This window comes from Suillus plorans (genome assembly GCF_016647745.1).
Source record: "Suillus plorans strain S12 chromosome Unknown HD556scaffold_60, whole genome shotgun sequence".
In the NCBI taxonomy this organism is placed as follows: Eukaryota; Fungi; Basidiomycota; class Agaricomycetes; order Boletales; family Suillaceae; genus Suillus; species Suillus plorans.
Genome location: NW_024537444.1, coordinates 162265 through 174776, shown reverse-complemented (window position 1 = coordinate 174776; position 12512 = coordinate 162265). Strand labels below are relative to the sequence as shown.

General features: G+C 47.7%; 7 protein-coding genes across 7 annotated transcripts; 4 read left to right on the top strand and 3 right to left on the bottom strand.

Moving 5' to 3' along the window:
- Positions 1–441: 441 nt before the first annotated feature.
- On the bottom strand, positions 442–1209 carry HD556DRAFT_1398747 (uncharacterized protein). Its single transcript, XM_041303770.1, has one exon. It carries the CDS (start codon positions 754–756, stop codon positions 523–525), a length of 234 nt encoding a protein of 77 aa, XP_041156380.1. The 5' UTR covers positions 757–1209; the 3' UTR covers positions 442–522.
- Positions 1210–1768: 559 nt separating this feature from the next.
- Positions 1769–3186, top strand: HD556DRAFT_1244064 (acid protease; the record flags this gene model as incomplete). The annotated part of the gene is made up of 5 exons (XM_041298414.1): positions 1769–2039; positions 2097–2194; positions 2245–2728; positions 2775–3045; positions 3102–3186. The coding sequence occupies 5 exons, from the start codon at positions 1769–1771 to the stop codon at positions 3184–3186; spliced, it is 1209 nt and encodes a 402-aa protein (XP_041156379.1).
- Positions 3187–4223: 1037 nt separating this feature from the next.
- On the top strand, positions 4224–5645 carry HD556DRAFT_1311456 (acid protease; the record flags this gene model as incomplete). The annotated part of the gene is made up of 5 exons (XM_041300542.1): positions 4224–4503; positions 4561–4655; positions 4706–5186; positions 5233–5503; positions 5561–5645. 5 exons carry the CDS (start codon positions 4224–4226, stop codon positions 5643–5645), a joined length of 1212 nt encoding a protein of 403 aa, XP_041156378.1.
- A 565-nt stretch (positions 5646–6210) lies between these two features.
- Positions 6211–7753, bottom strand: HD556DRAFT_1529556 (Alpha/Beta hydrolase protein; the record flags this gene model as incomplete). Its single annotated transcript, XM_041309416.1, has 8 exons — positions 6211–6312; positions 6367–6533; positions 6592–6752; positions 6807–6897; positions 6955–7060; positions 7113–7228; positions 7276–7559; positions 7611–7753. 8 exons carry the CDS (start codon positions 7751–7753, stop codon positions 6211–6213), a joined length of 1170 nt encoding a protein of 389 aa, XP_041156377.1.
- HD556DRAFT_817097 (uncharacterized protein) lies at positions 7586–8580 on the top strand. Its single transcript, XM_041311720.1, has 2 exons — positions 7586–8265; positions 8320–8580. Exon 1 carries the CDS (start codon positions 7872–7874, stop codon positions 8259–8261), a length of 390 nt encoding a protein of 129 aa, XP_041156376.1. The 5' UTR covers positions 7586–7871; the 3' UTR covers positions 8262–8265; positions 8320–8580.
- A 1405-nt stretch (positions 8581–9985) lies between these two features.
- HD556DRAFT_1447126 (uncharacterized protein) lies at positions 9986–10946 on the top strand (the record flags this gene model as incomplete). Its single annotated transcript, XM_041307205.1, has 4 exons — positions 9986–10250; positions 10325–10443; positions 10504–10644; positions 10710–10946. The coding sequence occupies 4 exons, from the start codon at positions 9986–9988 to the stop codon at positions 10944–10946; spliced, it is 762 nt and encodes a 253-aa protein (XP_041156375.1).
- A 605-nt stretch (positions 10947–11551) lies between these two features.
- Positions 11552–12433, bottom strand: HD556DRAFT_1244112 (putative vesicular transport protein; the record flags this gene model as incomplete). The annotated part of the gene is made up of 3 exons (XM_041298420.1): positions 11552–12106; positions 12162–12281; positions 12329–12433. Coding segments are annotated over 3 exons (780 nt in total), but the record flags the coding sequence as incomplete, so codon positions are not given.
- Positions 12434–12512: the final 79 nt, after the last annotated feature.

Sequence of the window (12512 nt, the reverse complement as noted above, 5' to 3'; positions counted from 1 at the left end):
TATAGGAGACTCGCTGTGGAGACAAATAGAATATTTCGCATCTGTTGCAATCTTCTCGAATGTTGTAGGATATGTTAAGAATATTGATATCATATTTCAGCATATTTCAATCGAGTTCCACTGGTACGACAAAATCGGTTGTATTCGGGTGAAATATGCTATAATCTACTAATACAAATGCTTCGACCTACGACCAGAAAACACGATATAGGATGATGGTGATAGAACTAGCACGACAGTGTAAAGCAGGCAACCTCGACGGCAGCAAAAGAACAGGAGCGACGTGGACAGGCGAGGAGGGAGACAATCGGGAGGAAACCGGCAGGCAATAGCAAAAGAACAGGAGCGATGTGGAGTGAGACAGGCGAGCACAGGTAATTTGGAAGCGACCAGCAGGCGATGGCAGGAATGATGTAGACAGTAGAGGAGTTAGACGAGCGAGCAGGCGCTGTTCTTCGTCCAGCGCCCTGCTTTTTCCTAAGAAGTCTCAGCGACTTGATAATATGAGTAGCAAGGCTGTACTTACGAGTTCTCTAGCCTCCCTATCATAAGACTGTGGACAGAAGTGTCAGTAGAATGAAAGGATATGGTATCGAGGACGGTAGTGGTTGTCGGTACAGGTACCAGCTTCAAGTTCGAACTTGGAACAGTCTCGGAGTCATTAGACTGGACAACATAAAGAAGAGTTCCACTTACTGAGCATACAACCTTTGTTATGATACATACAGTGATAACATACTTAAATCGAAGATTCATACAATCTGCTGAGGAAGTTGGCGACAGTAGGAGGATGATGACTTGGCGGGAAGATGATGTTATGAGGAGAAGTAGGAAAAATAGGGTTGCCCCAATGAATTATAACTTTGGGGTGAATGATGTCACAAACTCTGCGCAAACAAAAGAGTACGTACTATAGCTAGCCGTTGTGCGATGTATGTGATGCAGCACGATGTGAAGTAGTCGATGAATTGCATAGCAGAAGTGCATGCGGTGCACGTGCGTCGTGCGAGCGCTTGACAAACTTTAGTGCGATCGACAATGCAATGGCCGCAGTGTGCGCATCAAATCGACAACGATGTAATGTTTTTACGATGCGATGTGTAGACGATCGTGTCGTTGAAGATTACACAATATTATAGCATAAATTATATGTCTAAACAATATTCCACTTGATCTCAACCGTTTTGGCCATGTCCAGTTTTCCCTGGGACTGATCATTGATGTCACCAAGTGCAGTGCGGCCTGCAAGAGGTCACAAAGGGCGAGTCACAACTCACAATGGACGGGTCACACTGGTATTGCAAACGTGACCAGATATAATTGGAACTCAGAATTAAGCTCCGCACGCGTCAGCCGCAGCCCCAGACTTTGACCCCAGACTCCGCCCCAGACTTTGGCCCCAGACTGGCCGTTTCCTGGATGTCCTCGAATATTGAATATTTGAATCACGACTTTCTCAGTGAATTACTAATCAGGTTTCTGCTACGGGTTCTGTAATAAAATTGTGCAGGTCATCCAAAGGTCATTTCCAAACTTCCCCTGCAGCTAGTTACTAACCGACACTCATTTCCTGCGTAGATGAATTCATGGGACATACTATATCTTCACACAACGAGCCCCGAGCCTACTAGTTACATTTCAAGCAGCTAACGTAGTTGCTTCGAAGCCTTGCTATTGTTCGTCTCCATGATATTCCCAGAGTAACGTTATGATGCCGACCACCATATAAAATGGTCCAGGTACTAGTAGGAAGGGTGCCATCGGAAAGATGGTTCCCTCTATTTCATCTCTTCTTGCCCTGCCGGCGCTTGCCTTCTTTTCTCTGTCAGCGAGCGCTTTTCCTCATCCTCGGACAGCGTCAAGCCCGGCTACTCTCAAGCTCGCTGTTAGAATAAACTCGTATGGGATCAAGAACATCGCGGCTGCAGATAGAGCTCGAATCCAAGCTCGACAAGCTGGCGGCAGCTCTTCCATCAGCGCAATCAATAATGTGATGACATACACCGCTGACATCGGCGTGGGGAGTCCACCAACGTACTGTAAGCTGCTCCTGTCCTTGCCGTTTCTTTATCTGACGCATTGTCAATTTCACTCAGACACAGTCCTGGTAGACACGGGAAGCTCAAATACCTGGATCGGGACTAACAAAGCTTACGAGAAGACTGCTACAAGCCACGACACAGGCGCTACATTCGTGAGTGTTTGTTTCTACGTGGCACGTACATTTTGTCAAACCGTTTCCAGAGTGTTGGATATGGCGATGGTAGTTCCGTTTCTGGAGAGGAATACACAGACACCGTAACGCTCAACTCTGACCTGGTCATTGATAACCAATCTATTGGCGTCGCATCTCAATCCTCAGGGATGGGTAGCCTGGAGGGACTTATTGGCCTTGGACCAGTTGATTTAACGCAGGGCACCGTCAGTAATACATACGAAGTTGCAACTGTGACGGACAACCTCTATAAGCAGAGAACGATTAGTTCGGAGGTACTCGGAGTGTTCTTTGCACCTGCTTCCTCCGATGATACCAGTGGCGAGCTCACATTCGGCGGTTATGACGCCTCTAAAATCACTGGAGACGTCAGCTACGTGCCGATTACAACGACATCTCCAGCGAGTGAATATTGGGGCATTGATCAATCCATCAGATATGGGTCTATGCCCATTTTAGATGAGACAGCTGGTATCGTCGATACCGGAACCACCCTAATTTACATTGCCTCTGGTAGGTGTCCCGTACGACATGAGAACCCTTCTAATCCACTATTCAGATGCGTTCCATAAATATCAGTCTGCTACGGGGGCGACCCTCAATGAGAACGTTGGCTTGTTACAGATCTCATCCGCCCAGTACGAGAAGCTCTCATCCTTGTATTTCACTATCGGTGGGGTTACTTATGAGCTCACCCCGAATGGGCAAATCTGGCCTCGATCGTTGAATACCGCCGTTGGCGGTGATGCCAACAGCATATACCTGGTTATCGCTGACACTGGGAGCCTCAGCGGCTCTGGCTTGGATTTCACGAACGGATACTGTTTCCTGTAAGTTGAGCTACAACTCTTCCAGGAGAATAAAATACTGAGTTGTTCTTCCATAGCGAGCGTTTTTACTCGGTGTTCGACACGACACACTCTCGAGTCGGGTTCGCTACCACTGGGTACACCGATGCCACGTCAAATTAAACTCGTAAGGAACTGGCAGCTGAGCGGCAGTTAGCATCGCCTTTCCTCGCTTCCTCGATGCACCATATGACTCACTCGTTCATTTTACACACTCTCGCTCGCTCACTCATTTTCGCCATCACATTGTAATATTAAATTTGCCATTGATTTACATTGCCACGTTAACATTCCTTTATTAATACCAGCTTCGTAACGGCAAACTCGCCAGCGTTTGAACCCAGCCTAACGCCCGGTCCCAGCCCCAGCCCGACTATCGACTACTTTGTTTTCCAAGAAAGTCAGTCGAGGAGCCAACCAGTTATAGAAATGTAAAGAAAGAGCACTTAGTCATATAAAAGTAACCGATACCCGTGTGAGTTATCCAGCTAATTCCCGAGTTCGGTGTAAGATATAGTTTGCAGTTGGCGCATTAGCCACCCCCACACCACGCATGATGATGACTTCAGTATTGCTACAGCCTTCAGGCCTACTACTGACATGAATTTAGACGAGTAGGCAGATAGAGCGGAGCAGGTAAACGGGTCCGACTGAGTCAGGGTTGGTGTAACGTGGGCTAACATGCATGGGTACTAGTCATATTCCACCATCAATGCAAACCACGCAATTGTTTGAATCAATGAAGCTAAGTACTACTAGTGGCCCACTCCGAACTTCGGATTCAGAACTTCTAGATGTTGAACTTTAAAAAAAAATGTGTTATGTAAATAAATGTTCAAATGGGCTATAGCAAACCCAAAATTGCAGAATCACGCCTTTCTCAGGGAATTATTGATCAGGTTTCTGCCAAACAGGTTCTGTAATAAACTCCTGCAGGTCATCCAAAGGTCATTTCCAGACTTTCCCTGCAGCCACTTACTAACTGACACTCATCTACATAGGAAATGGTCTCCACACCAGTTACATATCAAGCAGTTAACGTACTTGCTTTTCACAAAGCCTTGCTAAGGTTGTTCGCCTCCATGATATTCCTGGAGTAACGTCATGATACCGACCACCATATAAAACGGCCCAGGTACTAGTAGGATGCCATCGGCAAGATGGTTCCCTCTAGATCGCTTTCATATCTTCTTGCCCTGCCGGCGCTTGCCTTCTTCTCTCTGTCAGCGAGCGCTTTGCCTCATCCTCGGACAGCGTCAAGCCCGGCTACTCTCAAGCTCGCTGTTAGAATAAACTCGTACGGGATCAAGAACATCGCAGCTGCAGATAGAGCTCGAATCCAAGCTCGACAAGCTAATGGCGGCAGCTCTTCCATCAGTGTAACCAATAATGTGATGCTATACACCGCTGACATTGGCGTGGGGAGTCCACCAACGTACTGTAAGCTGCTCGTGTACCTGCTATTCCTTTATCTGACGCATTGTCGATTTCATACAGACACAGTTCTGGTAGACACGGGAAGCTCAAATACCTGGATCGAGGCTAAAGCTTACGAGAAGACTGCTACAAGTCATGACACAGGCGGTATCTTCGTGAGTGTTTGTTTCCACGTGGCACATACATTTTGTCAGACCGCTTCCAGAGTGTTGCATATGGTAGTGGTGATGTTGTTGGAGAGGAATACACAGACACCGTGACGCTCAACTCTGATTTGGTCATCGACAACCAATCTATTGGCGTCGCATCTGGATCCTTAGGGATGGAGGGCCTGGATGGAATTCTTGGACTTGGACCAGCTGATTTAACGCAGGGCACCGTCAGCAATACATACGAAGTTGCAACTGTGACAGATAACCTGTATAAGCAGGGAAGAATTAGTTCGGAAGTACTCGGAGTGTTCTTTGCACCTGCTTCCTCCGATGATAGCAGTGGCGAGCTCACATTCGGCAGTTATGACGCCTCCAAAATTACCGGAGACGTCAGCTACGTGCCGATCACATCGACATCTCCAGCGAATGGATATTGGGGCATTAATCAATCCATCAGCTATGGGTCTACGCTCATTTTAGATGAGACAGCTGGTATCGTCGATACCGGAACCACCCTGATTTACATTGCCTCCGGTAGGTGTCCTGTACGACATGAGAACCCTTTTAATCCATTTTTCAGATGCCTTCGACAAATATCAGTCTGCTACGGGGGGAACCTTCGATGAGGCCACTGACTTGTTAAAGATCTCATCCGACCAGTACGACCAGCTGTCATCCTTGTATTTCACTATTGGTGGGGTCGCTTATGAGCTCACCCCGAATGCGCAAATCTGGCCTCGATCGTTGAACAGCGCCATTGGCGGTACCAGCGACGGTATATACCTGATCGTCAGTAGCACTGGGAGTTCCAGCGGTTCTGGTAACGATTTCACGAATGGCTACTGTTTCCTGTACGTTGACCTACAAATTTTTCCGGGAAAATAAAATACTGAATTGTTCTTCCATAGCGAGAGGTTTTACTCGGTGTTCGACACGACAAACTCTCAAGTCGGGTTCGCCACCACTGAGTACACCTATGCTACGACAAATTAAATTTGTTAAGAACTGGCACCTAAGCGGCAGTTAGCATCGCCTTTTCTCACAATTTGTTCTCCCTCAATGCACCATACGACCACGCTCGCTCGCTCACTCATTTTTGCCATTGATTTACATTGGCACGTTAACACTCCACATTCCTTCATTAATACCAGTTTCGTATACCATAAATGCTTATAAAAGTCATTCATTCAACCTGCATTCGAGTTTCCCGCCCACCCAACAGCAAACTCGCCAGCGTTCGAACCCAGCTAACGCTCGATCCTAGCCCAATCACTGTATATTTGGCCTCATTCCATTTTGCATGAGACGAAGCTAGACAAAAGATCTTGGTTCTATTCGTACCAGCTTATTTATCCGAGGTACCTTACTCGAATTTTGGATTACTAATGAGATGTCTCCTTATGAGTGGAGTGAGTTTTGACCCAATAATGCGACCGTCTTCAAAGTTCATGTTAGCTATGTCCTGCACCGAGCCTGTGATTTAGGTGGACGCGCGCAACGATTACACTGCGAAAAAAGCGCACAACCAAAGATACATTGATTGACATGTCTAGCTCCTCTAAACCTCCCCGACCGCCTTGATAACGTTACCTCGAACCACGATGCGTTCATTGCGCCTCCAGAAATCTGCCAGAATCTCTGCCAGTTTCGTCGGATCGTCCTAATTTCACGTCAACATAAATGAGTAAACGTCTATCGCAAGTAAGCGACGAACCTCGTGCACGAGATGTCCTACACCCGAACCAGCCATGACTTCGAGCCAGAATTTGCCCTGCATCTGACCGACCATGAGCGTTGTATCAAGGCGCTCTGCACCTGCTAACACTAAGAGCCGTGCGGAGCGAAGCCCGAGGAATAGAGACGACAGCGACGGGAACCAACCTGAAAGAAGATCGGTATGAGTGGGTGGTGCAAGTCAAGGGAGCAAGCGTAGGCTTACTGTCCCAGTATGGCGCCGTCGACCGGAGTGGTGTACGCCACTTGTATTTGAATCCAATATGTGCGCGTGTGCTAGGCGTAAGAGGAGAATCTGTAGGAACGACGATAGATGGAATCGAAACACGAGCAGAAGTGGGGTTGTGGATAAGGCCCGTATTGACGCTGTATGAGCAAACGTGAATATAGCATTTACGAAGGGCAACGCCAAACACGTACTGCCACTCGATTGCTTCTTCGACGCTATCGAAACCCTCGGGTCGAGAATTAAGAATCGCGTGCATATGAGGCAGCGCTTCGACTGCTGTGCCTATTGGTGATGGGTCAAACTCGTGTAAATTACAGGATTTGATGTAGTAATAGGTACCTTCTACCACATCCAAAACGGCCACTCCTGCGATATTATATTTGCATTGTTGAAGTATGGGACAGGCGCGAACGCAGACAGATCCCCCCATGCTGTGTCCAACAAGCTATCCAGAGTGTCGTCAATTCAATTTGCGTAGAAGGGAGAATGAAGCTTACCATTAAATTTGGAGCTGCTGTCACATCTGGGTAAATCGTCTGTATCAGAGCACAAAAATCATCAACAAGGACATTTATCGAAAGGTCTTCATCAGACTGAGATGATGTTGTCTTTCCTGAAAAGACGATGAATATTCAGCATCCACCTGAAGCGAATACATACCATGTCTCCTGGCATCAAAGGCCAGGACACCGACATTATCCCTCATGACCTCACTTATCTCTTTCGCGAGACATGCAAAGCTTGTACCCGCATATCCTGCACCGTGGTGGAATACTATGACACCTCCATTGTCGTACTTCGGAGGAGTGTAATACACCCGAACGTCAAGGGCTCGGGTAGGGAGCGATATCTGCAATGCCTGAGAAAAGTATGAAGCAGGACTTAATGGTTTGAATTCAGGATTTGGTGGCTTTGGCTTTCGGGTTGATGTGCTTGGCCGTGGTCTATCCAACAATGAGCAAGAAAGGATTGGACTCTGATGGAAAGTGACATACAGTGGAGGTGGCCCCATGCCAGTCGAGAGTTCGCCGATTCCATCAGTAATCTCGGATTTTTCATCATCGTCCTCGTAGCTTGGTGGTAGCTGTGGTAACTTTGCTATTCGGGCACTAATTGCAGAGCGATATAGTGAGCTCATCTCGACAATCGTGAATCAGGAGTTCCAACGCGTCCCAATTTGGACCCATTCAACACTTGATTAGTAAGCGAACATCCAAATTGTCCTTTGCCGCATCGACTGAAACTTTGCAAGGACTATGGCGTCGCTGTTCCGCATAACATCGAACAACATATTCAGGCCTTCGTCACGGTCATTCGCGACGGCGGTACAAAAAAAAGTAGCGTCTAAATCAGAACAAAACACCCACTTCAAAATCACTCTCCGCCGCTCTGCAATTGCACTAGGCGAACGGAAGAAGGAAACCTTGGTAGCGCTCGGGCTGCATAGACGCATGCAAACCGTGTATCAAGTTCACAGTCCAGAAGCTGCAGGAAAAATTCTCAAAGTGAAGGAATTAGTCGAGGTTGAGAATGTACCAGCAAAGGCTGTACGCTCTCAGTCAGAGCAGAGGAAGGAGAGGAAGGCATCTAGAGGGTACCAGGTACAGGGCACAAAACTGGGAGAGCTTGCATGGGAAACTTCATGACCAGGTCCGTTCATCTCGCACTCTTTCGTTCTGCACTCACCCGCTTTATAAACTAAAGGCCACATAATTCCATTGACCAGAGTCCTTTCTCATCCTCTTGTTTATTATTGGTTTTTCCTTAGTTATATGCCTCTATTGTTATTTGAAGATTCGATAACCTTTTCAGGTGGTGTCTGCTTTCGCTCTCTGCCATCATGTTGTCTTTCATCGGAACAATAAAATTCATGGTGCGGTGTTTATCTTTCGAAGCAGATGCCTCGTGGCTCCACCGTAAGTCACAATCATTTCTGTTACTTGTTGTCTGTGCCTTATCCACACCGCTTTGACCAGATGAGCGTGTCCGACTACCTGATTAATCTTTGACATACAGCTCAAGCATTGCAAGCTATAATTGCCGTTTTTGCTGTACCATGAGTTGCCCCCAGTCCGATACCGCAGTCCCACGACATCACGAATGCATTGCAGATTTTCCCGCCACCCCGATTGCTCCTCACAGATGTCAATTATTCATGCTTCACGCAAATGTTCTTGGAGCTATACATGAGGTGTACACCCTGGATCTCGTCATCACACTCACGTTAGAATGATGGACGTCTTCCAGTAGCAAGCTGTACCGCCGTTGCCACACGGGTATATTGCGGGGACTTGAGTTCCACCGCATTCTCTTCAAGATCGACCTCAACATGTCCCATTGTCCAATATTCCAGCCTGCACTTAGGCATGATGTTGTAACATGTGCGGTAAGACGGTATTTGTCAGGGAGTAGTAGATTTTTTTTAATTTCGTTTGATATCCAATTGCATTGTGCCAGCAAGCTCATGCGCGTGTATGTTCTCCGTTTTGTTCGTTCATCTTGGTCACTCGAGGTATTTGTAAGTAGCATAAATGTATCTCCGTGAGCATCCGCGGGCAGTTTGCCTGGCCTTGAATCATCAGCTAAGCTAAGCGCATTACCCTAAGATTCGCGACATATATAATGTATACTCTCTAGGATTTGGATTCCCGCTTCCAAGTTTCAAGATCTTCGAATGTACTTCTATGGGGCGTCTAATTTCACCTCTAAGTTTAGGCAAAATGTTCAGCCAAACTCCAGCTTTCTAATATCACAGGTCATTGCCATAATATAGAACCCGTATTGAGGTAATAGGCGTATAACTTATTAGTTTGGTACGAGCAGAATCATAGCTAACTCACTGGGACATTAGCAAGCGACACAGGGTCAGTATCATGAATCGGTGATTCAATCGATGGGGCTATCCTCTACTATCATGATCATCATTCTAAGGATACCGATGAGTCAGTCTCACGATCGTGGCTGCGCTCGCAGCCGAACACTCTCACTGAGCTAAAATCTCGCCGTCATCCATGGGGTTGGTTGGGGTTATTCTCATCGAAAAGTGTGGAGGGACGTGTCACATGGCATTTTACTAACGGTGCCGAGGGCGTCTGGACCGGTACATGCAGAAGAGGCCGGACGGTCATCCCTTACCGGGTCCAGAAATGTCGTAGCCAAGTTAACCTGCACGATGACACTATCGCGGGATTCCTGTGCAATCAGCCTCGTGCAATCCTGCGGGAACAACAATTTCAAAATATAACTCCTTCAATTTCGACCAGCTTGTGATTCTGCCTATCCTTACCTCGTCCAACCCTACCGGCTCCGTAAGTCTTCCGCGTAAAGTTCTCGACAGCATCATCTTCACTTACGAGCGCTCAGCTTTTCTATGCAGGGAGGAATTCTGACTGAAGATGACCTGGAGAAGTACTTCACATTCGGAGAGTGTCCAAGGACAAGTCTCGTAGTACCGCCGCCTTCCTCCAGTTACGATCGGCAGCAGCCACACTCCACCACCCTCGATGTGGGAGGGCCATCTCTCACAAGCCGATGCTCCAGTGGACCTCCCTCGTATGATCAATGGGTCTACCGGATACCCGAGGCATGTATTCGCGATTTAGCATTCGAGAAGCTTATGAGGGTCGTGCCTGATCGTACCTCTAGATTCAGCAACTACCATCAGGATCCAGACCGAACTCTTCATGTTGCACTACAATTCTTGACCCAGATCCAATGTCAGAAGCAAACTTATGGACGCGGATGGTATCACGCCCGTCATTGAAACGCTCTCGACGGCCCATGAACTACGACATGCAACAAGACGTTCTTAACATCGTGCGGATTGATGTGAGCGCTAGACTCGTATGCTATCCTTACTAGCAGGTTGCTTAATACATCACACTGCAGGACTCATTGAGTGCAGAGAGCGTGACAGTGGTGGAGATACCGAGTTCTATGTCGAAGCCAGCATCATACTCTGACAATAAACCGCCAAAGTTAATAATGAACGCCTGCAATGAAGAATCAATAAAGTCTGTCCAATCTGACGTGAGTGCTATCCCATTTTTGCTTCTCAATCTGTCTATGAATTTCATGACATCTCTGCATATTAGTCTCCACATTTTCTAGGATGGGTTACCGAAGCGAAATCCAATGGGAGGGGCGAAGGGATCGAGAAACAAGCATCCTCCAATACTTGCTTCCTACCAAAGCTACACCTAAAAACAGCATGGAATCGACTGCGCCGTTGGACGACTACTGCACTCAGGGACATGAAGAGTCGAACTGCGCGTTTATCATTAGCTACTCGACCAATCAGGTGGGTGAACCGACACGCTGCGCCACAGTAGATGAAATTTTATATTCTCAGTCTGGCTGGTTGCTCAGATCAACATGACATCTGGAGATACCCTCAAGGAAAGGACATCAGAGGACAAACGAATTGACCGATGCTGACCTGATCACGACATAACGAACGGTCCTCATATCAGTGCCTGTGGACATACTACATCTTTGGATAATGGACTCTTACTCTCATCACGAACAAAATGTATGATAATGGATTTAGTAGCGATATAAGACTGTACCTGTACTTGTGGGCGTGCCAGACTAGAGCAACGTATGCCACCATCTCAGTATATGACGAACTGTTCCCTATAGCGACTGGAATGGCAGTAATGGCCTGCTCTGCGGAGACGACATAGCATAAAGAGCTATGATGGTTGGTGTTTCCTTATACAATCCGGAAGAGTTCCGTGTCTATTTGGGTAGCACTAGGACACGGGTATAGTGCTCAGATTCTTGGCTACTTTGTCTCCATCCGTGAGGTTCGGTTCATTCCAAATTAATGGAGTCATTTTATGCATCAGAAAAAGTAAGCTCGATCAAGCGAATCACGCATGTGTCACAGGAGTGCCAAATATCAGCGTCCCATTATACTGTTAATAGCTCACTTCTAATCGACACCCTTCCCCGTTCGCACAGGAAGGCCAGCAAACTTGGCTCGCAGCGCTTCATACTTCCTCCGCTGCACAGCAGACACACTGGGACCGACCTTATCCTGAGCGCGAATGAAATCCTCCAACACGACAACTACTCGCGGCTGATTCTCTACCAAACCTTCATCACTGTCATCCATCTGGTCAAGCGCACCGAGAACACGTCTCAGCGCCACAACGCCTGCCTCCAGAACGACAGCTGCGAGGTCCGCACCGCTGTACCCATCACATTTCTCCCGCACGATGTGCTCCGCGCGCTGCAGGACCATCTCGGCATCTGGTTCTGTAGGCGCGAATGGGACTTTACGCGCTAGCGTCCGTATGATCTCGACGCGTTCGTCGGCGCTTACTAGGTCAACGTAGAGGAGCTTGTCGAGACGCCCTGGGCGAACCATAGCCAGGTCGATCATATCGGGATGGTTCGTTGCGGCGATGACATAGACAGCTTTGCGGGAGTCAAGTCCATCTAACTCTGTGAGTAGCGTGTTCACGACACGTGCGGAAGATTCTGACTCTGAAAATAGGAATGTGAGATAGATATTGGAGTGAAAAGTACGGGATATGTACCATGCTTTCATCTCTCCGAGGGACGAGAGCGTCTAACTCGTCGAAGAAGATCACGCAGGGAGATGAAACACGGGCACGAGAGAATACCTGTCTCACAGCTCTCTCGCTCTCGCCGACATACTACGCTCCCATTAGCATGTATTCACTCGAGATAGAACGTGGGTGACCTTGTTTAAAAGCTCAGGATTCTTGACGCTAATGAAATTCGCCCTGGACTCATTTGCGACAGCTTTCGCCAGTAAGGTCTTTCCGCATCCCGGCGGACCCCACAGGCTTCTGCTGTCGAACGGGCTGTACGCAATTTTCGCTTTGAGGAAGGGGGACGAATGTCAGGCGAGGTTACTTCATTCG

Bases quoted from the DNA above. Each gene is read 5' to 3' on its own strand.
- HD556DRAFT_817097 (XM_041311720.1), top strand. From the start codon at position 7,872: ATGGCGTCGCTGTTCCGCATAACATCGAACAACATATTCAGGCCTTCG.
- HD556DRAFT_1398747 (XM_041303770.1), bottom strand. From the start codon at position 756: ATGAATCTTCGATTTAAGTATGTTATCACTGTATGTATCATAACAAAG.